Source organism: Geotrypetes seraphini, chromosome 10, assembly GCF_902459505.1.
Source record: "Geotrypetes seraphini chromosome 10, aGeoSer1.1, whole genome shotgun sequence".
NCBI classification, from domain to species: Eukaryota; Metazoa; Chordata; class Amphibia; order Gymnophiona; family Dermophiidae; genus Geotrypetes; species Geotrypetes seraphini.
The window spans coordinates 58093609-58117842 of record NC_047093.1 but is presented as its reverse complement, the minus strand read 5'-3'; the positions used below and the strand labels follow the sequence as shown (position 1 = coordinate 58117842).

General features: G+C 42.7%; 1 protein-coding gene across 2 annotated transcripts in view; it reads left to right on the top strand.

Moving 5' to 3' along the window:
- The window catches only part of VAV2 (vav guanine nucleotide exchange factor 2), a 337587-nt gene that overhangs the window by 263117 nt on the left and 50236 nt on the right, over positions 1-24234 (top strand). For both annotated transcript variants that reach the window (XM_033962034.1, XM_033962033.1), the window contains exons 9-11: positions 11225-11324; positions 13796-13891; positions 21231-21299. In XM_033962034.1, the coding sequence (XP_033817925.1) occupies positions 11225-11324; positions 13796-13891; positions 21231-21299 (265 nt within the window). The remainder of the gene's footprint in view (positions 1-11224; positions 11325-13795; positions 13892-21230; positions 21300-24234) is intronic.

Sequence of the window (24234 nt, the reverse complement as noted above, 5' to 3'; positions counted from 1 at the left end):
CCAAGATTACAGCTTCCTATGGACATAACATATTAAATTTTCCAATCAGAGGGACAGCATTTGGGTCAGTAACTATCAACAAGGAGTGCTGATGTGCTGACAGAGCTGTGAACCAGGATTCATGGATTGCAGGATTCATGGATTTAGATTCTGATACTCAGTACAGCAGAGACTGAGGATGATGAGATGGCACCATTCCCAGTCCCAGTGCTTGGGGAAAGGATTCTCAACTCTTGCTGAGTTGCAACACTTTACTCTTCAAATTCAGGGTGCTCTAGTATAGAGTTTCTCAACACGTGGTACGCATATCATTAGGGGTGCGCGATCTGCTTGTTGGGGATACATGGCACTGCACGGGTCTCCTGCCACATTTCCTCCTTAATGGACGCTGCCACCACGGGGATCCCATGCCCTCCTTCCTGCCTTCCAACTGCATTCCCCCCTCCACTGAAGTTGACCGGAAGGCTTCCCTTAGATATCTGAGCTGACGTTGGAGGGAAGCCTTCTGGGTCAGCGGAGGATCCTAGTTACCTCCTTCAGGGCCATCCAGGGGGTGTCTCCTTCCTGCCTTCAGACGCATAGGGACACGGGCATGCTGCTTGTGGCTGATGTGGAAGCCTTTTCTCCAATGTCAGAACTGACGTCAGAGGCTTGTGGGTCAGCCATGTGCAGTGTGTAAGAGCCGCTGCCCATGTGGCTGAAGGCAAGAAGGAGCAGCCAGCTGGGCGGCCCTGAAGGGAGTGAGTGCGGCCCTGGAGTGAGCAAGTAAGGGAGAGAGAGAACATGATCATGGGACAAAAGAAGAAAGGAGGGAAGGAAGAAACATGGGGCATGAAAGCGGCATGAATTGGGGACAAAGGCTAGAAGGCAGGGAGGGGGGCACGAACTCGGGACACAGAAGGAAGGGAGGGAGGAAGAGGGTACTAACTTGGGACATAGGAGGGAGGGAATAGAAAGGGAGAATTGTTGGGCATGAGTGTGTGAGTGAGAGGGAAAGAGATGATGCACATGGGGAAAGGAAGAAAGAGGAAAATTGGTCATAGAGGAGAGAGGAGTGAGGTAGAGATGCATGGGGAATAGAAGGATGAGAGGGAGAAATGTTGGATATGGTGGAGAGGGGGAACAGAGGGACAGATTGAAGGGGATGAATGTTGGACATAGTGATGGAGGGAGAGAGGTGACATGGTGCTGGAGAGGGGTGATTGAAAAAGAAATGGGCATGGGGCTGGTGGGCAGTGGTGAAAAATGCATATGATCCAGGGGATGAGAGAGGGAGAAATGTTGGATGTGGCACTAGAGGGGGGTGGGTGGGAGAGATATACCCTGGATCTCTCTCTCTTTCCCCATTCCCTTTGCAGCAAGGGAGGGAATGAGAGAAAGACAGATGGACATTGAGAGAGAGAGGGAGACATGTTGCCAATAGGGGTGGAGGAGAGAGGAAGAAAAGTTGGACTCATGGAGGACAGAGAGAGATGTTTGGGAAAGAGAATAAGGTCCGGAGAAGAGGAAGCATGCAGGAGGCAGAAAGAAAGAAATATTGGATGCATAGTCAGAAGGAAGTGCTACCAGAGTCTCATGAAATCACCAGACAACAATGTAGGAAAAATTATTTTATTTTCAATTTAATGATCGAAATGTGTCAGTGAGAATGTACTCTATATCTGCTGTCTATATTTTGCACTATATTTGTCTATTTTTCTATAGTTGTTACTGAGGTGACATTGCATATTTTAAAGTCATCTGCCTTGACCTGTTTGAAAAACAAACAAATATAAATGATAATTAAAATTTTCTCTGTGTACAGTGTGCTTTGTGTTTTGTTTTGTTTTTATTTTGTGGCTACCATTATGTATTAATAAGCTTATATTGTGTGTGTATTTGAAAAATGAATGGAAAAAATTGCATTACAATTAGTACTATTATTATGGGGATGGGGTCAAGGGCGGTGCTTGGGCAGGTCTGGGGTGGAGCTTGGGTGGGTCTGGGGCAGAGCTTGAGCGGGGGTACTCGGTTGATATTTGTTAGACTTAGCAGGTACTTAGCTTGAAGAAGTTGAGAAACACTGCTCTAATACCAGATACCAGAAGCAACTGTGTCTTCCAGTAATGACTTAGCTGGCAGAATAAAAGAGAAGAACATTCCCAAATGAAGTCTTGTGGCCTAGTAGTCCCATAAAGGCTGGCTCTGATAGGACTTGAAACCCCAAAAGATCAAAAGGAAAACTGCAAGGCCTGGGTAAAAAAGAGTGACATAAAGACCCTTGCAGCTATAGTTATCCAGTTAAATCCATCGTTAGGTGTCCTATCCAGGAGTCAAATTTAAAAGAGAAATTGGGAGATGAAGAGCAGAAAGCAAGCCATGTGGTCTGGATATTTAACAACTTAATGAGAGAACTGAACCAACCAGAGTGACTCTGGCTTGAAGCCGACTGTATCATTAGAAAAAGACAGCAGTAACGAGACTTTCAGGTATCTCTTTATGACCTCTGGGTACAGTGTTCTTGGGGCCCATTCTCTGCACCCAGATGCAAGTCTGACCAGACCCCTCTGTGGTGGTTTGATATCCAGACTGCAGAAAGTTGATAGATTTGGGGATGGTTGTAAGGTAGGAATATGTCTGAATATTCTTTAATTCCAAAGATATGAATCACTTTAGCAGCAGGGCTACAATTTCTGTGAGACTCATTTTAATGTCTAGACATGAAATGCAAGTGAATAACAACAAAGCTTACAGCATCCGCATTTATACAAACCATAAGGTCAGATTCCACATTAATTATGAGATTTCTTTTTTTTTCCTCATTTCTGGTCTGCCTAAAACCTAAATTGTATATAATTCCTGTTATAATAAATAGTAGAGAAAATTGGGAACCCCCAATATGTTCATATGTTTTTCTTTTTTTTTTCTAATAATAAGTAGTGTGTGATGACCTGAGAGAGTTCGTAGGACATCTAATGAGGGTTATTATTTGTCCTAAACCCTCAATCACAACAGAATATAAGCCTTGTATGAAACTAGTCCACATGTTACATACTCTGTCGCCGAGCTCTCCTGTGTGTAAATAGTAAAAAAACCACCATAACAAGTTTCAAGTTTATTAGTCTTTTATATACCGCCTATCAAGATTATCTAAGCCAGGGGTGTCCAACCTTTTGGCTTCCCTGGGCCGCATTGGCCGAGAAAAATGTTTCTGGGGCCGCACAAATGCGCAAACGCTGCTGCAAGACAGAGGAGGGAGCCGGCAAAACGGTAAACACCCAGAGGCAGCAGAGGAAAACACTGCATCGCCCTCGACCGGGACCGCACAAAATACTTCACGGGGCCGCACGCAGCCCTCGGGCCGCAGGTTGGACACCCCTGATCTAAGCGGTTTTTACAATCAGGTACTCAAGCATTATCCCTATCTGTCCCAATGGGCTCACAATCTATCTTAACGTGAAAGTGATTACGGTAAAATATTTGAATGAGAGTATCAGACTCTTAATGGGTGATGGGACAGCTTGGTTTCTGGTGGGGTTTGGAGTTTTCTGCTTTTCAGTATGACGCAGCTTAGTTTTAGGGCTCCTTTTATCCAAGCCGCGCTAGCGGTTTAACGCGCGTAATAACGCGCATTAAACCGCCGGCCGTGCTAGCCGCTACCATCTCCTCTTGAGCAGGTGGTAGTTTTTGGCCAGCGCAGGGGTGATGAAAAGTCGCGCGCATTAACCCTGCTAGCGCGGCTTGATAGAAGGAGCCCTTAGTCAGAAATGACCTTCTCTAGAGGCTCAACTGGGACATCAAGTAGCCACAACCACCCCCTATCTACTTAATTTTTGAAAATTTGCCTTGTAAAGAAAAAAAATTGTACAAAACGACTAAGTAAAGGATTTTCTTTATTCGTAGGGCTAACACTTCTTCTGTGAACTCCTATTGAAAGTACTGATTATTGTTACATATTAAATGTCACATGTTACTCATACCTGTTCCCAAACACTTGTTAACAAGAATTGTTGGATTCAGATGGACTGAGTACTTATTTTTCAAGACAGCAAAACTGTTGACCTGGCTAATTTGCCTTAAATTGTTTTAATGTAATCTGATTTCTGTGATTTCTACCACCTACAGAGATTCAACGAATAGGCTCAGGCCCTCTTTTACAAAGCCGCGCTAAGCGTTTTAGCGCAGATTTAGCGTGCGCTAAATCAACACATGCGCTAACCGCTAACACGTCCACAGGAAAACATGCACACATTAGTGTTTAGTGCGTGTTTAGCACACGCTAAAAAGCTTAGCGCACCTTTGTAAAAGAGGGGGTCAGTCTTATCCACTATAGAAGGGTGGATGTCACACTTCAAGTTAAAACTAAACACTGAAAAAACTAAGGTTTTTTCTAGCCACCTCTACCAACTGCACCTTGGATACCCTAACTCTCAGAGGAAATACTTTTCCCATCACCCCTTCGATTAGAATCCTGGGAGTTCACCTTCATCACGCTTTGGAAACTAAGATCTATAAGAAAATTCTTACTCCTTATAATCCTTCTAGGACTCTAAGATCAACAGCTAATAACCTTTTTTCTATACTGTCACTGAAGTATATAAATATAATGAGTTCTACTATCTTCTCTGTTACTGCCCCTACTCTCTGAAATAGTATCCCAAATTATTTACGCGAAGAATCTATTCTTAATAATTTTAAGATGAAGCTAAAAACCATTTCTTTTTCTTGATGCTTTCGAGACCTAACTGTCCTTTTAAGGGCAATTGAGATCAACACTATTGTGTCCAACATTATTTATAGCAACCCCTCCTATTGGTTTTTCCCTAATTGTTCTCTTTTACTTTGACTATTGTAGTTCTTGCCTTTTTACCTTTTGTTCCTGTTTGTCTTTGTTTTTAAAAGTCTCGAGAGTTATTGTTATTGTTTGGTTATGCATTGTCAGCTTAAACTTGTATTTTTAGCCAAAGTATGTTTTATGTTTTTATGATTTTGTACACCGCCTAGAAGGTTGATTGGGCGGTATAAGAAATTTTAATGAAACATGAAACTTTGAACTTGCACCTTTCCAATTACTAGTCCAATCGCTAGTGTTAAGCCTCCTGGACTACTGCAACATTTCATACCTAGCAGGACAATGCAGGTATTTCTGGAAACTGAGTATCATCCAAAACACAGCAGTGAGACTAATTTTCAACCTGAAAAACTTTAACCACATAACTCCATTCTACCAAAAACTGCATTGGCTTCCTGTTGAGGGAAGAATTCTCTTCAAATTTGGATACCTTGTCTACAAAGCCCTACATGGCCTAACTACCTAACTGCTCAATTCTTGTTCTCGTCGCCAAGCTGCTCCACACGTTCCCAATCATTTTTTACCTACCCTTCATTCAAAGGCTGTACTCAGAAAAGATTCATTAACCAACTCTTATCATACCAAGCTGCTTCCAGGGATTCTGAACTGGGCCAAATGGTTAGAATATCAACATCAGATATACATTTTAGAAAGCTATTAAAAACCCATCTGTTCTCATAATTCTTGTAATCCCTTCAGTGCAGCATGCTGATGTGAAACTATTGTTAACTCATTGATGCTAATACTCTTATCTATTGTAGCTCATTGACAATGGTCAGCCCATCTCTTTTTAAACCGCATAGAACTGAAAGGCTTTTGTGGTATATAAATAAAAATTTATGTTATGTTATGTTAATTGAATTTCGTTCTGTATTTCCGGGATTTGAAAGGAAATTGAATGTTGGTGATTTTCCTCCAAAGAGCTGTCTGCAATAGGTGAAGGGACCTGCATTTAAAGGAACCTCAGAAAACTCAAAATAACTCACAAACCATCAGGAGCCCCCTTTACCTAAGTAGGTATGTAGGGAGACTGTATTTCTGCCTCATCGCAGTTCAGAGAGATTTGTGTTAGGATATCCAAGGAAAAATGAAAGAGTTAAGAGGGTTGCACTTACCTACCTGGCAGCATCCTGTGTTGTGCGACTGCCTAAGGCATGCTAGCTCTTGTGGATTTTGATTTCGAGACTGGCTCTCATGCTGAATTTGGGTCATAGAATTCTTCCTCTATGGTACAGACTCCAAGCCAAAACACTTAAAAAATCTCCAGGTGTTGATGTGCAGATAGAACTTGAATTAGAGCCTTCTAAGTACCAACAGACTGAATACTATTATCCACTGACTCAGACGCCGAGGAATGCCAGAAATCAGTATGGAGTACAGCTTCATCAGTTACTAAGACTTCCATTAATCATTTCATTCAATTACTCAGCTGGGATTGAAGCATCAGGCCTTCCCAGAGATACTCGCCTTGAGATGGATGAGTCTGCTTCAGCATCTGCTATGTCTGTTTGTGAATGGACAAGTAGCATCAGCTGATTGCATGCTGGCTTATCAAGATACAGAAAGCTATTGGGCGTCACCAGGGAACAGAAGCAAGTAAAAATGAATTTGATGTAGCGATCATAACACACTGGTGCTTACTCATTCACTTCCCCCTTACACAGTCTTTTTATTTTTTGCTTTATAGTAGCTGAAAGCAAATGGACAAAATAAATTCCATGAATTATACCTCTTCTTTTTTTTTTTTTGGTTTCTGATGTGCCTCCTCCCCTGGTAGCTTCTAAGGTCATGTATTCTGGAAGGGTACCATGGGAAGGAAAGTAATCCTTATCGTCTTACTCTAAGTGATGGCTGCCTGTCATGGTCTGAGAAAGGATAGCATCCGGATTTACCTGGACATGTCTTCTTTTCAGAGAACTGTCTGAGCATCCAGAAAGCTTTTCAAAACCCGACACTTTGTCTGGGTTTTGAAATGCTGGTAAGATTGGTGCCAAGTCTGGAGCTCAACTGTACATGCGGTGATGTCACATGCATGCGTGCAACATCATCACATCACATCTGCGATTGCGCAGATGCACTCCAGACCTTGCCTAAAGAGACGAAGTTTGCATGGGGTTGGAGGACAGAATGGGGCGGGGCTATGGGGTTGGAATGGGTCAGACCCAGGGGCAGAACAAGGTGGACCCAAGGATGGAAGGGGCGAGGCCACGCGTCCTCTTTTACCAGATGCAAAATCTGTTAACCCTAAGAGAGGAGGCTGGGCTGGGTACATCCTGGAGGTTTTAGATTCTTTTCAGCCTTACTGATGCATGTGTCAAATTTTAAATCAGCAATAGAAACGACCATGTGGCTCCAGGAAAAGGAGGAGGGATTGAGATATCTGGGATTTACTTCCATTGCTTTAAATAGAAGTAAAACCCAGATCTCTCAATCCGTCCTCTCATTTTCTGAAGCTAGTTATGAGCCTATGTTTTTGTTACCAAAAGGTTTTGTTATAAACCTGTCACCCTTTATGTGGGTAAAAATTTGCTCAAAATGCACTTTCACCCACATTTTGTGAAATCATTCTGGGCACAGATATAGGACTTTAGTATTTTCAAACTGTGTGCAGTTTAGATGAAAAAAATATCCACACCAAAAGGAATTGTAAGTGTACGTGAGCACTTTTTTCTTAGGCAATAATAACAAAAAAAGCTTAAATTTGATCACCTGAATGTAAACCACTTAGGAAATAAGTGCTACATAAATACTAAAAAATTTAAAAATTAATAAAAAAAAACCTACAAAAATGGTGAACCCACAGCATAAGTAACCATATAAAGTACTTAAAATATACAAAGATGTTAAGTATTTTTATGTTTGTCCATTTTACCTGTAGTTTTCTTTTGCATGGACTGGTCCTTAAGGGGGCCAGAGAAAATAATGAGTAGCACTGGCAGTATGCAAAAGGCTATCCCTCTACCCCTACCCCTCTACCCCTTACATCAGAGAAGAAAAAAAAAATCAAACAACTGTTTACTTTGGTGTAATCTCTTCCCTGGGTCTGAAAATGAATTTAGAAGAATCTTGGTTTCTCTGTGGCTTGGAAGACCATCTTTTGGTTCAGAGCCTCTAATAAGACTGCTTTAGGATTTATTTTAGGCTTCAGTATGTACACCACAGCCCTGCTGGTTCCAGAAAACCTGGATGGAGGAAACTAAATGGAAGCCTCTTTCCCTGCTCGCTTGGCACAGTTTTATTTTTCTTCTTTTACATTCTGCATTCGGGATTGTGAATCATGGTTTCACTCAGATTTTAGACTGTAAATCAGAGTAGCAAAGAGATTATTTGAGCCCCCAGCAAGAGCTGTCATTCATGAGGTGCACTCAACAATGCTGGTGGAGGATTACAGCCTATCTTTATTTCCCTATCTAGGATTTTAGCCTATCTTTATTTCTTATGTGAGCTTCTGGAGAATGTTTTGGCATTTGTTGTCTCAGTGCTGCATAAGGGTCGCTGCATGGATGTGGCTGATAAGCCATCAGAGATAAAGAGACTAACATTTACAATGCATTTTAGATTGAATTGTGGGCACTTTTCCAAAGGAAGGATTTCCACAGGTAGAGATGTATATTTACCTATGGGAAAATTATCTTTGATAGTTTTGCTCCCTTTCTCCAGGGAAAGGGAGCAGATCCAGTGGCAGGTTCAGAGTGGTTCTGTTCAGCATGTATGGGGATTTCAATCTGAAATCACTGCATGGTACTTAACTTGCCTACTTTGCACTTGCAAACCATCTAGTTAATATTCAAAACAATGCAACTGGCCAGAAATGGCCGCTGACTAGTTAAATCACTAGCACTAGCAATCAGTGGCACTTAATTGGTTGCGAATGCTGAAAATTAGCAGTTAACACCTAAGGGCTCCTTTTACGAAGCCGCTACCAGTAGCGGCTTTAACATGCGTGACATTTAATCACGTGCTACCCCCACGCTAGCCGGAAAACTACCGCCTGCTCAAGAGGAGGCAGTAGCAGCTAGCGTGGCCGGCAGTTTAGTGTGCGTTAAACTGCTACCGTGCCTTCATAAAAGGAGCCCTTAGTGAAAGCCAGGGGATGGAGTCCAAACTTGGCCAAAACTCAAACTTAACCAACCAGGGTAACTGCATAAAAAAACTGTCCTATCCTATCTAGTTAAGTTCAGAATATCGACTTAACTGGCCATGTGTTTGCCGATGCTACATAAACTGGATATTCAATGCCAAATTCTAGAAATGGCCCAGCATTGAATATCTGGGAATAATGCCAGCAGCAGTCAGCAAAATGTTCACTGCTGCTGGCTGAATATTTACTTCCATGTGGGTTAGATGTATCCCAACAACATTTTGACCCCAGAGGTTTTCAGAGGAAAACATTATTGGAGTTTTCATCTGAAAATTGATATGCAGATCCAAGTTTCCAAGTTTTATTTAAAATTTGATAAAACGCTTATATAAAAAATTTCAAAGAAATGTACATTAATAAAAATACACATATACAGACATATAATAGACAGGCTTTAAACATCACAAACTGGAAGGTAAGGTAAAAGGGAAGAACTACAATTTTTATTAGAAAAGAACGAGCAATGGGAAAAACCTTAGGGATGGGGTCACTGTAAACCAAAAAGGTATATTCTTAGGATTTGCTAACAATGTAATGTTAGAGGGAGATGTAAATCTAAGGTTTAAATTAATTTCTGAAGGCATCATTAAAAAGGAAGGCTTTTAGAGAGCCCTTAAATCTCTCTAATACAGTCTCCTCTCTTAGATAGATAGGTAAGTGATTCCATTGTTGGGGGACTGTTACTGAAAAAAATTTGTTTCACCTCATATTTATGACCTTCAAAGAGGGGATTGTAAGAAGATGCTGATTAGTGGATGTAAGAGTTCTTGAAGTAGTATGGTGAATAAGAAGCCTGTCCAAAAATGCCAGAAAATTTGACTGATTTTGAATGTTAAAAGAGCTGGTTTATAGGATATTCTATGTTGAACTGAGAGCCAATGAGTGTTTTTTAGGACAGGTGTGACATGATCATATTTTTTTGAGTTTGTAATAAATTTTATTGCTGTAGCGCCTTATTTCTTTTTGGGGTATGCCTTTATAAAGGGAGTTGCAATAGTCAATTTTTTATATAATTAATGAATGAATCAGGATATTTAGAGGTTCTAAGACCTTTGATATGGATCTGATCATCCTTAATTTCCAAAAGCAATTCTTAACTACAGAACTGATCTGATCGTGAAAATTTAATTTATGATCTATAGTATAAACTAAACTAAAACTAAACTAAACCTTAGGTTTGTATACCGTGCCATCTCCACAAGCGTAGAGCTCGGCACGGTTTACAGGGTTAGGTTGAAAAGGAGCTACAATGAAGGGTTATAGGAAAGGAGCTAGGAAGATAAAGAGGGACAGGGTACCAAAGAGCGGGAGGTGTTAGATTTTTGAAAAGAGCCAAGTTTTCAGGTGTTTGCAGAAGGATTGGAGGGAATAAAGTACTTGTGGGCCTGCAGACTCCCATTCCTCTCTGAAGATTACCTTCATATATATAATTTTTTAAAAGCTGCTCATTGCCTTGTGCTTCTTTATCAAAAAGATGGCTTTATAAATCTAAATAAATAGATTTATTTAGTAAGAAATAAACTATATCTAGTCCAGTGGCATAGCAAGGGTGAGAGGCGCCCGGGGCAGTGGCACCCACCCCCCGCTCCTTCCCCGATCCCGTCTGCTGTGCGCTCACTCCCTTCCCTTCCCCCATACCTCTAGTTGAAGTTGTGCGTGGTGGTCAACAACATGCTCCTCACAACCCCGTCGGCTCTCCCTCTGATGTCACTTCCTCTGCACGGCTCCCGGAAGTGATGTCAGCGGGAGAGCCGACAGGGTCACTACGAGCACGTTGTTGACCACCACGCACAACTTAAACTAGAGGTACGGGGGAAGGGAGGGGTGCACACTTGTGGCGATGGGAGAAATGGGAAGAGGCGGAGAGGAGAAAGGGTGCCAGCGCCCCCACCAACATGGCACCCGGGGCGGACTGCCCCCTCCCCCTCTACACCAATGATCTAGTCCATGCATCCTACTCTGGTCCTAATCTTTGGAAGTGGTGAATGGGAGAATGAAGATTTGAGAGATTATCACAAGCAGATGGAGGCATTGTAGTCCTCTCACATGAAAGGATCATATCTCCATCGGTGATGGTTACGGAATACACTAGCTGTACCATCTGTCCTATTAACGCTAAAGTGTGCAGAGTAAAAAAGTCAAATATGTTTCAGCTTTTTAAACAAAGACACTGGGTGAAAGTTTTTAACAAATATGAGTAATAACCATAAGCAAAAGTTTCCTATTAAATGTATGATCTTTTTCTCCTTTAGGCTCCTGATTTATGGAGAGTACTGCAGCCGCATGGAATATGCACAGAAAACCTTAGACTGTCTCATAGGAAGCCGAGAGGATGTTAGACTGAAAGTAGAGGTAAATGAATATGAGAAATGTAGTTTCAATGTCTTTATGCAATATCAAAGACCTCCTAGACCTTGCCTAACTCTGTGTAAGGATGTAAGCTTTTAATATTTCCTCTTAATGACAGCTCTGAAATTTTTAGCTAATGAGGAATTTTAATTAAACATTTCTATTACCACCTTTATGAACTTTTCAATTTAGCCAATACAGTGTTGGGTGGACAAAAATGTCATCAACATACTATAAAAAAACATTTTAAAAGATATGAAAGAAATAAAAATATATGGAAACAAAATTAGATAGTTCAAGAAAAAGAGGATTGTGCTTCCATTAACCAGTGAAGAGAGAATATTATAAGTTCTTATTTTACTGAAAATGCTGCTACTTTACTAACTCTAGGTTTAAGATTTTGGTCACGTAGAGGGTGATTTTTGATAGGATGTTTAAATCTGACTTTGGACATTTCCCACAAGATGTCCAATGCTGAGGTGGAGAAATAGCCATTTTCAAAACTGGCTAGACGTCCAAAATTTTTTTAAAAAAAATCTTGGCCACCAGGACATCCAACCTTACAACGTCCAACTTTGTTAGCCATTTTTTGACCACAAAACCAAAGTTCAAAACATCCAAATCCAGACCATTTGGACATGGGAGGGATCAGCATTATAATGGACTGGCCACATAGACATGCCAATAGAGCAGTGTGGCACCTTGGAGGGCACCACTGTGAACTTCACATTAAGGGTGCCAGAAATACATCTCACCATAACCTCTTTCTAATGTATGATGAACCCTCCAAAACTCCCCCAAAACCTACTATACCCATCTGTCTATCATCCCAATAGCCCTTATAGCTGCAGGTGCCACCTATATGGCAGTACAGTATGAATTTGGTAAGTTCTGAGCCGGGGGTCTCCTCTCTATGCCTCACTAGCCAACTCACCAGGCTACTTAAGACACCTGTGTGATGCTGTGCTATATTTTCCATACCAGATACTGCTGTTATAGAGACAGGTACCATATTTTTCGATCCATAAGAGACACCTGACCATAAGACATACCCAATTGTAGAGGAGGAAAATCCAAGAAAAAACAAATTCTGAACCAAATGGTGTGCCCTGTCCCCTGTCCCCCCACTGGTGGTCTAGTGGTAGGCTGGGACAGGGTACAGGGCACGTATAGTGGTAGGCATGTGTAGTGGCAGCCAGCCAGCCAGCTCCCAGCCCCCAGCCAGTACCAAGCCAGCCAGCCAGTCAGCCCCAAGCCAGCCAGCCAACCCCAAGACAGCCAGCCAGCCAGCCAACCCCAAGACAGCCAGCCCCAAGGAAAAGGCAGGCACCCCCCTCTCCGGTATCTTTTTTTCCTATCCCGGTGGTCCAGCGCACTTTCCAAGCTCCTACCTCGATTCCCCTGGTCTCCTTCAGCAGCGGTGGTGCATGAAGCAGTCGTGCACTTTTTGCATGCCTGCTTGGTCCCTTGCTGCACTCCGAATGGCTGCCTGTAAAAGGCAGGCCTGCCAGCCAGAATGGGGTAGGTGTCCCTCTGGCCAAATTTCCTGAATAAGGTAGAGGGGGGAGTGTCATCGGGGGCACAGGGTAGATGGGAGGTTGGGCAATGGCGGGAGGGAGTGGGCATGCCTCCTGCTGCGGGGGGGGAGGGGGGGTAGAGTCAGGTGATTGCGTGAGCATGGCGGGAGAGATGAACATCTCTCCTGCTGCTTTCTTCGATTTGTTTTGGGTTTTTTGTTTGGTGTTTTTTTAATATGCAGATGCATTCTGTGTATGTGCTGATTACTACCATCATTGACTCATCTCAAGTAAATTTAGCGAGCCTATGTAAATATCCATGAACCTCATTTGCATGTGGGGGTCTTTTGAAAATGACTAGCCTTTTTGAAATCGTTACAATAGTGACCTCGGTGGCAGCCCATCGGATTTTACAGTGAAGTTTTGTGAATCTTCCCCCTAGTGTCTAAACTTCAGTAATCTTTTTAGAATTATTCCCAGAGTGAACAGAATCTTATTTCAACCACTGGCTATTTTTTTCCTGTAATTTCTGCTTCTATCCCATCACTGGTATTTGTATTGGAAAAACTGATGCGCCCTGGAGCACCTGGCCCAGAAGAGCAACTACCTGTAGAATCTTCCCAAAATCTTAACAGCACTCTTGCAAAATAGCAGGTCCTTTATCTCTGAATGTGTTCTAACTTGTTGCCCCTTTTGAGGGGTTCTTTGTTTTATTCTCTAGCATTATGTCTTTTGTTTTCCATGCACAGAATGTGTGACAGGGGATTTTAGGTGTTAACGTCCTTATACTGATACCAAAAAACATTGTTATGCCCTGGTATGGTGAATGAGCAGCTTGGATGCCACTGAGGTCTGCAGAAGTCACAAAAGGAAGCAGGGCCCCCTTGAGTGACACTTTCCTGACTGGTTTGGAATGGTATTATTGAGGCTGATGATTTCTCCCTTCTCTCTCCTTAGGAATGCACGCTGAAGGTACAGGACGGCAAGTTCAAGCTGCAGGATTTATTAGTGGTACCCATGCAGCGCGTCCTGAAGTATCATCTCTTGCTAAAGGTGATAAAGTTTATTTATTTAATTCATTTTTTATCCCGTTTTCCCCACAGCTCAGAACGGGTTTACAGGTTAAACATACATAAAATACAGTTAACATAATTACACTTCTCCCTCCGTATTTGCGGTGGATGCATTCCGGCAGTAGGCGCGAATATGAAAAAACTGCAAATAACTTTATATGTTCTCTGCGGTTTTGGGAAAATGACATCGTTTTTACTATTGAAATCGCGAATAACCAGCGATTTCAGGGCAGCCAAGCAGCGATTTCATGCATGCTAGGAAGAAGCGTTTTGCTGGGAAGCAGCGTTTTTCTCAGTGCACATTGGGAAACATGGAAGCAGCAAATGTGTGGGAGAAAGCATGGAAGCAGCGAATTTCAGAGTTACAGAGTTACAGTAATGGTAAGTAATAAACTTTTTTATCGGTACTGTACAGTAAAAGTAAAAAACTTTAGTGATGATGTTTTTGGGGAGGGCGGAGTCAGTGCCTGAAAAATCACAAATAAGTGAAACCGTAGATACGGAAATCGCGAATACATACGGAGGGAGAAGGATACAGTACAAGTTTACAATACAAGGTTGTGTCCTAATTCGATACATACTAGAGGTCTAATAGCAATAAACATAATATAGAGTTTGTTGTTTGGTGCAATCGACTCGTGCTCAAGTGCTAGTGACTTTACAGGTTACAATTTACCATAGTTATCCTTAACAGTGCAAGTTTTTTCAGTGCAGGTTTTTATCCTAACTAGACACACACTAGGGATCTAATACTAATATACATAATATACAGTTACAGTTATATATTAGAGGCTAGATTCAGTAAATGGCGCTCAAAAATTGGCACGCAATGCTAATTCTGTAATGGGCACTCAAAAGACAAACACCAATTATAGAATAGCACTGGGGGTTAGATTCTCAAAAATTGCCTTTAAATACCAACGGGGTGCTGTCACAGGTATTCTTGTAGCAATTTCAAAAATGCGAGTCATTATCAAAAAATCGCAAGCATCGTTGAGGAGCCTAAGGCTCTGATTGGCCAGGACGCCTAAGGCCTCACCCATAATAAGGTCCTTAAACAACCTGGGCCAATCAGAGCCTTAGGCCCCTCCCCAGTGCACTGTACCGGCAACCCCGGACCAGTCGCTGATTTTTGTCGCTAAAAGCTGACGCCACTCTTGGAGAATGGCTCAGTGATGTTTAAGGAACCACCAGAGTGCTCATTTGAATACTAAAAAGTCCATATGCAGTGTTAGAGACTGCTAGAAAGCTCACGAAAGATCGCCATAAGCCGTTTTGATAATCCGCCGCTAAAATGCATGCAGGCTAAACGGGCTGGAACCAGTTTAGCGACTGCGTTAAATGCCAATTTTGTTTTGAGAATCTAGGACTGAGTGCTGATTTTAGCTCCCAGAGTTTTGTGATAGGAGTGACATTTCTGGCGCCCAATTTAGGCCCACATTCTTGGTATTCTACGAGAACAGTGTGCAAAAATTTTAGGAATGCTCCTGACCTACCCATGCACTTGCCATGGCCACACACCCTTTTGGGTTGTGTGCTATGGGATTTGGGTACCCATTGTTAGAGAATAGCATGTAGCAAAATGTGCGCCTGGTTCCAAGTTGGTGCCGATTAGTACCAGTTAGCATCCAGTTATTGGCACTAATTGACATGAGCGCACATCTTGGATTGGTATCCAAATATTGGCACCATATATAGAATCTGGGGGGTAGGGAAATACATAGAATTCAAAAAGGATAATACAGAAACAAACCTGCCTGCTTCTTATACATTGACAGCATTTCAAATCTTGCTTTTCTCCCTCTTCTGGGTTCCTGCTTAGTGTTGACGTTCTGAGCTTGTTGTTCCCTTCCCTTCCCCCAAGAAATGAGCAGTGCCTTCCAAGACACAGTCCAAATAAGCTAGTTCTTGCACTTTCTCTTGCAGCTCCTATCACAGCACAAGCGTTGCCTGCCTGGATAACTGAGCATAGGGTTACCAGATGTCCAGGAAAACCCGGATTTGCCCTCTTTTTAGAGGACTATCTGGGTGCCTGGATGGACTTTCCAAAACCCGGTAGTTTATCCAGGTTTTGGAAAGCCTCGACCTCCTAGCTGCATCTGGAGGGCCTCTGAGCATGCGCGAGTTATGTCACATGCGTCCGCGCACTCTTGGAGACCCTCCAGATGTGGCCCGAATGTCGGAAAACAAAGATGAAGCTTTGCGGGGAGGGGTGCGAGGCTAGAGGCGGAACAGGGTGGGGCCGGAGGCAGAACGGGGCAGGGCCAGGGGAGGAATGGGGCAGGGCCATGTGTCCAGGTTTCTCCGGACAAAAATCTGGTAACCCTAACCAAGCATGCAGAGTCATGAAGAAGACAGTCCCTGCTCGAATGAGCTCACAATCTAATCAATGAAGACTGACAAACAAGATGCCAGGGTAAGGGTTACAGTTAGCGGGGATGGTTAACCTACTGGATAGGGTGATGAGCAGGGGACAGTGGGGAGTAGGGTTATAAGTTGAAGGCTATTTCAAAAAGCTCATACATGGCAACAGAGAACAGTGTCAATACAGTACTCCCCTGATATTTGTGGGGGTTCCATTCCAGGAATCCCCGCGAATCTCGAAAAACCGCGAATATGGTTGTTCATGGGGGAGTCTGAAGGGGGCAGTGGGAGAGGGCAGCAGGAGAGCAGCCGGAGTGCCTCGAGTGCAGAAAATCACTTGCGGTACGCTCCGACCGCCTCTTCCTGCACTAAGTCGGGCCTTATCCAATCAGGAGCTGCGTGTCAAAGCAGTGATTTCCTGCACTCGCAGCGCTCCGGCTGCTCTCTCCTGCCTCTCCCGCTGCCCTCTCCTGCCGCCCTCTCCTTGTTGACGGTTCATGGTCAGAAAATACCGCGAATGACCGGGACCGCGAACCGCCGACCGTGAACGACCGGGGGAACACTGTATATGATTCCCATTAGCGTCTGCCAACAGAGCTATAAGCCTGCAGACACACTTTGTTAGAATGGGCTGTAATGCTGCCAATGTACAGTCACAGCACAACCACCTTTAGCACTACCAGTACACAGTCACAGCACTACAGGCTGTACCACTGCCAATTTACAGTCAGAGCGTGGTGATCTATGGTCCTGCCAAGAACTTAAGCAGTGTGATTAGTAATACAGAGGAGTAATTGTACATCAGAATGCCTATGTGAAATGTCAAGCATCCATTTTATGTCAGTTTTATATAGGCAAACTAGACATCTATGTCCTCTTAAAAGAAGGGGTTCTACATTAACACTACCAAAATAGCAGCAAAGTAGGTTAAATCATAGACTAACACTATACATGCTCTATAATCACTAATTTCCAAAAGCCCCCCCTGCACTCACACAACACACTATTTATTCAATGCATGGAAGAGGAAGAATTTATAGAAGGGCCAATCACACACTATCACGCATCAATAAAAAAAGAAAAAGAAGATAAAAAACCTCAAGTGGGCTTCATGGGTTAAAAAAAACTCCACTTTTTTAAATGATATTCAGACAATCAGCCATTTCTTCTTCCAATCAAATGGTATAAAGAGCCGTTTTACCACTTGCAGGGAAAGACTCGATGTATCACAAAAGCACAGTTCACATCAACAGAGCACAATCAAAGACAAAAAATGCCAAAAAGCCACAAACACTTAGCTTTTGTAAAGCGCTGCCAATATCCCCAAAAGCCTGGATCCAACACAGGCTCAACTTCGTGCTAAACAAATGCCATTAGCACAAGACCCGACAGGGAACGTCTGTGTTTCGCCGGAGCTGCGTCAGGGATCTTGTTTCAGCAATAAGTAGCTGATGATACCACTCGAAGGCAGAAACACACTGCACACATTAACCCCAGTAGCACACAAATCACATTGCATAAATTTGCTAAAAGCATATTATATAAATACACGCATATATGGCAATTCTGTCCAAACTTTGTTCACAGGTGGAAAAATAGTCGTAATATTGCAGCATATCTATTTTTTTTTTACCTTAATATCAGCATATCTATTTTTATCTAATACCAGCATATCTATTTTTTTACCTTAATGTTGCAATATATCTATTTTTGTATACCTTCAGGAAGCTTTTTAACAGCTATTTTCCATGGTCTCTAACTAATCAATGGCATCACAGAGGAGAAGCCAGAAGGAAAGAGAAACTAATCCTCTACAAAGAAATAAAAATCCTGGCAGCCTCTTCCTAAATGACAGAACAAATGGAAATAATGAAATTATTAATGTGGTTAATGAATGCAATCTAAGGTCCGTGTCAGCTTTAAGTTCTGTTGTTCTGCACTCGCAGTTGATGAGGCACAAACAGTATATTGTCGCCCTCTGCTGGTGGGTTGAGTGTCCAAGACCTGCATGCACATCTTCTGGTGGCTAAAGAGGGATGGCCTCACTAGTCAGAAACTGTGATTACTTTCTCTTTAACTATAAGGCAGGCTCCTAGAGAGAGACACTTGAAATTGCAGACTTTAGCACTGTGTTTTAAATCTTTAATCATGTTAAGTTCCTAGTACAAGATATGGCAGCTCTCTCAAAGTTCCCCACTAAGATCCAAGAAGTTCATTCAGTTTAGTATCTTTCTATATCAGGATGGTGTCCACATTACCCAGCCTTTTCTTTCATCAGCCTCTGTCAGTTGTCTTTAAATACTTTCTCACCTAATCCATGCATCCTTCATCATTTCCAGTTAGAAGGTGCTTAAATGTTAAAAGTTCATTTCCACAGTTCCACTTTGTAGCTGAAGAGGAGCAAATCAAGTGGTAACATTAAAGGCACTTTCCACATTCAGGGGCACCTTCTCAAAACTAAAATCTGCCTTTAACGTGCTCGCTAAACCGGTTCCAGCTGGTTTAGCGTACATGTATTTTAGCAGCAGATTATCAAAACGGCTTACCGAGGCCTTTTCTGAATTTTCTAGCAGTCTCCGATACTGCCATACAAATATGGTACAACGAGGTCATTAATATTATAATGATCACTCTGAGCGATTCTCTATAATTTCCGAGTGATTCTTTTACCTCATTGTGCCACATTTGCTGACAGGCCTGAGCTGTTGTTGCCTTACTTTCTGATCAGTGCCTGAGTGCTGATTGGCTTAGGCACTGACAGGAAAGTAAGGTTTGACAGCTCAGACCCCCCCCCCCCAACACACACACACATGCAAATTTAAAAAATAAAATAATCCCAAATTGATGATTGGCAGGAGAGATGCCCACTCTCTCCTGCCATGTTGCACAATCACCCGACACTGTTACCCCCCACCAGCAGCAACACTCCCCACGACACCCCACCCTGGCAATGATAGATGCTCAATCCCGCCGCAGTACAACCCCCCACCAACACCTGACATCCCCATACCTCCGACGACCCTCCCCCCTCCCCCTTACCTTGTTAATGATGGCTGGCTGAAGGGATGCCTACTCCCTCTGGCCAGTAGGCTCGCCTCTTCAAAATGGCGGGCCTTCCCCTCCCTGGTGCATCCTGGGATGCTCCGTGGAGGGGCATTACACAACCTGGGCCAATCAGAGCCTTAGGCCCTCCCTGGTGCATCCTAGGATGCACTGGGGAGGGGAAGGCCCACCACTCAGTTTCTTTGGCCCTGACCTCCACATGATCACTGCCAAACTGAGCAATAATCAAATACTCAGAGCTTTTCTTCAAAAACACCAACTGTCCTTTGTCCTTCAGTCCTGTCTCCGCAGTCATTCTTAGGACTTCTGGTTCAGAACAAGTCTCTACTTGGCAGGAGTAGCCTAGAGATTAGTGTAGCTGCCTGAAAAACTGGGGAACTGGGTTTGATTCCCATTGCAGCTCCTGAGGACTCTGGGCAAGTCTATTACCTAGAGTACAAAATCCTCTGCCCCCAATACAAAATATGTACCTGTATATAATAAGTAAACTGCTTTGATTGTAACCACAGAAAGGTGGTATATCAAGTCCCATTCCTTTCCTCTGAAGCTTCTTTCTACCCTGAGAATGCTCTTTTTGGTTGCCTTGTAAATCTAGTAGTTTCTGAGCTGTGCCTCTTTCCTTCTCCCTAGGACAGGGGTGTCAAAGTCCCTTCTTGAGGGCCGCAATCCAGTCGGGTTTTCAGGATTTCCCCAATGAATATGCATGAGATCTATTTGCATGCACTGCTTTCATTGTATGCTAATAGATCTCATGCATATTCATTGGGGAAATCCTGAAAACCCGACTGGATTGCGGCCCTCAAGGAGGGACTTTGACACCCCTGCCCTAGGAGGATGTTATAGCCATTCTCAGTCTTTGTTGGTTGCAGGAATTAAATACTAGGGTTACCAGATTTGTTCAAGAAAAAAAAAGAAGACATGTGGCTCTGCCCATTCTGCCCCCAGCCCCACCTCATTCAACCACAGCCCAACCCCCACACAAACCACATCTCCTTCCCCAAGTCCGGGCCACGTCTGAAGGGCCTCCGAGCATGCGTGGATGCGATGCGATGATGTCACATGCACGCATGTGATGTCATTGCTTTGCATTCGTGCATGCTCGGAGGCCCTCCAGACATGGCCCCCAGCTCAAAACCCGGATAAACTGCCGAGTTTTGAAAATCCATCTGGATACCCGGACAGTCCTCTAAAAAGAGGACATGTCCTGGTTTTCCTGGATATCTGGTTACCCTACTAGGGCCTGCCTATACCACTCCTCCACATGATCTGTGTCTGCCTTAAGCCTGTTTCCCCATCCTCCAAGGTTTACAGTACAGTATTCTGATTATTGCCCTCTTCTCAAAGTCCTGGTTCTGACTTTTTCAAGTAGGATTTTTTTTTTATAACATTCTATCTCATGGGATTTTGGGCTAGTAGATTTCTCAAATATGGAATTTATACTGTTCTGTTTCAACTTAAGTTTCTAGGGTTTGGGAGGTTAGCACAGCTTTTCTTCTCCTCTCCCTCTGACTGGGGCTGTCTGCCTCCTGACATTTTCCTGCCTAAGGTCTCAGAAAATTCCCTTCCTCTGGACTTTTTTCCTGGGCTCTGACTGCTATTTCTTCAAGCAGATGGGCTTTACCCTACTTCTCTAACTGTATCCCATCTCTGAGACCTGAGGTCCTGGTTGTGTAAAGGGGGAGTAATCTGCCCACGCCCTTCAATTGCTGTGATCTTATGAAATCAGAATTGAATTATGATGCTATGTCTGCGTTAGCAGCATGGTGTGTATGGCCCCTTGGCTCTGGCTTGCCTCATGGTTCTTTGCTCAGATATCCTGCAGTAATTCTTTGTAACAGAGTCACTGCATCTTGAACTGTTTGCACTGAAGATTCTGATTTGGATACTTTCAGGAACTCTTGAGTCATTCTACTGATCGACCAGAGAAGCAGCAGTTGAAGGAAGCCCTGGAGGCCATGCAGGTATGAAAAAGATCACCTAATACAGCTACCTTAGTTACAGGATGGACTGAAAAACCAAAGCACAGCTACTTAGGGAGAGAGAGTTTAGTAATTGGTGGAACAAAACTCCATTCCCGCAAACCATTATAATTAAATATATAAAAGCAAGAGCATCCTCTCACATGGAGTAACCTACTGGCTAGAGAAGTGGACTGGGAAGCAAGGGTTCAAATCCCGCTGGTGACTTTGGGCAAGTCATTTCACCTAGAGACAGGGAAGTACCTCCGTACCTGAATCTACGTTGCCTTGAGCTACCAATGAAAAGACATGAACTAACTTAAAATAAATAATTAATAAAATAATTTATCAAACTCAGGACTAGATTTACTAACCTATATTAACACGTGTTGTTTGTTGTAGATCCAATTATTAACAATAATAATAATAACTTTATTTTTATATATCGCAATACCACAAACAGTTCAGAGCGGTTTACAGAGAAAGAGACTGTACACAGTACAGACAGCGATATTGCAATAAAAAATTCAAAATTACATTAGCATGTTAAGATTAATCAAATTTATCTGAAAGTATTTTAAAGATACATCAAGGCAGAGAAATTTATCAAAGAGTTAGGTTTTATAGGAAAGTGCGTTTGAAATAAAGTTGGTTAAACATTTATTCCATTTGCCTGCTTGGAATGATAATGTTCTATCAAGGAATCTCTTGTAGATACAGCCCTTCATGGATGGAAAAACGAACAAGTAAGCGCTACGTGTACAAGTTGTGCCTGGAAATTCAAAATGATGAGCTAGATAGATTGGGGATATGGTAACTTGGAAGGCGGTGTAAGCATTAGGAAAACTAGGTAGTCAAAGCAAACCAACAGGTCTTGATAACTATACTATCTAAAAAAAATGTTAACACTTTCTTTAAACTGCAGAAGGTGGGCAATTTTCAAAATGCTTATTTACCTAAATAAATAGTCATTAGTCATATATATTGTATATATGTTTAATATTGAAAAGTATGATGAGCAGTTATATATGTTTATAGGATTGTTCTGGGAGAAGTTGTGTTTGGGTAGATCATGATTGTTGAGTATAATTATCAAAATCTCAAGGAGAGAGAAACTATAAATTAACTAGTGGGAGGCACAAGGCTGAAGGCTCTACAAGGGTGCCTAATACCCAGGGCCAGTGCAAGCGTGGACAAACTTTCAGCCTTATGTCCCATCCCCTTCACATTAACCTTTAGGCCAATCATGACTGAAAGTTGTGGTAGCCATTTTGATTATGGAGACAGCATGGGTAAGAGTGATTAGAGATTGCTCCTGCTGCAACTAGCCACTAGACCACCAGGGCTTTAAGGTAGGCCTGGGGAAAGGGGCAGCAGTGGTGGGTCTAGGAGGGGAGCTTCTTCTCTTTGTGGGGGGATGGATGGAGAAAGGAAGGAAGGTGGGAGCTCCTCAATTTTTGGGAGTGGGTTGGAGAGAAAGGGGTGAGCCACAGGATATAATGGAAAAAGTTTCAGTTTCAGCTGAAAATGCACCGGTATTTTCTGCCAATATCAAAACAAGGTTGAATTCAGATTTCAGGCCTGTTTCGGCATCGAAACCAAAATTTGGTCAGCCTCTAAATGTAGTCATGCATTTTTTGTTCCAAGACCTCTGAGTAAATTAATTGTGATTACATCAAGAATTTTGCCATTACAACAGTCCAGCTGTATGATAGTAATTTGATTCAGTAAACATCACTAGAGGGCAAATGCCTGAAAAAAAGGGTAAAGTTTAGAATATGGATCTCAGGTAGAAATCATTGGACCCATACAAAATTCAAGTTCCATATCTTTACCTAGGTCCTGAGTCTCCAATGATTTTCCCCCAATAGGCTACTGCTGTTCAGAAGAAAAACTGCAGAAGTTATCATAAGAACATAAGAATTGCCGCTGCTGGGTCAGACCAGTGGTCCATCCTGCCCAGCAGTCTGCTCACGCGGTGGCCCCTAGGTCAAGACCAGTGCTCCAAATGAGTCCAGTCTCACCAGTTTAGCATGAACTTGTCCAACTTTGTCTTGAATCCCTGAAGGGTGTTTTCCCCTATAGCAGACTCTGGAAGAGTGTTCCAGTTTTCTCCTACTCTCTGGGTGAAGAAGAATTTCCTTACATTTGTGTGGAATCTATCCCCTTTCAACTTTAGAGAGTGTCCTCTCATTCTCCCTACCTTAGAGAGGGTGAACAGTCTGTCTTTCTCTACTAAGTCTATTCCCTTCAGTATTTTGAATGTTTCGATCATGTCCCCTCGCAGTCTCCTTTTTTCAAGGGGGAAGAGGCCCAGCTTCTCCAATCTCTCACTGTACGGCAACTCCTCCATCCCATTAACCATTTTAGTCGCTCTTCTCTGGATCCTTTCAAGTAGTACCGTGTCCTTCTTCATGCAGAGCTCATTCATGCCTTGACACTTAATAGTGATAAAATGTTTTGAGAACACTCCACATTCTCCTTGTATGACAGCCAGTTTTGGCACCAGATTATGGGTCCATTCACAAATTATGTGAAGGACTTAATGCAGCAATATTTTGTGAACAAGCTGGCAGATTTTTAAAATTAAAAGTGAGTTATAAATAAAATAATAAGACAAGTCCAAATTTTAAAGCTCCTCTGGAAACTTGGGGAAAAGCAGGGAGAGGATTAGTTACTTCTTGTAGCCTGTTGCAGACTAATGTCCTTCCTGCATATCGGTGAACCAAAATCTCTCCCTCCAGCAAGTGAGATCCTGTGAGAGTGAAAAGTTATTTTTTTCACAGACCCCCAAAGAACTTAAATCTAAGGGGAAGGGATTTTAATGGGCATTTATGCATTAATGAGTATCAATTTGTATATAGCATGCGTTATTGTGATTAATGCAAGTTATTAGGATGAAATATTTTTTCACTCAAAAAATAGCTAAGTTCTGGAA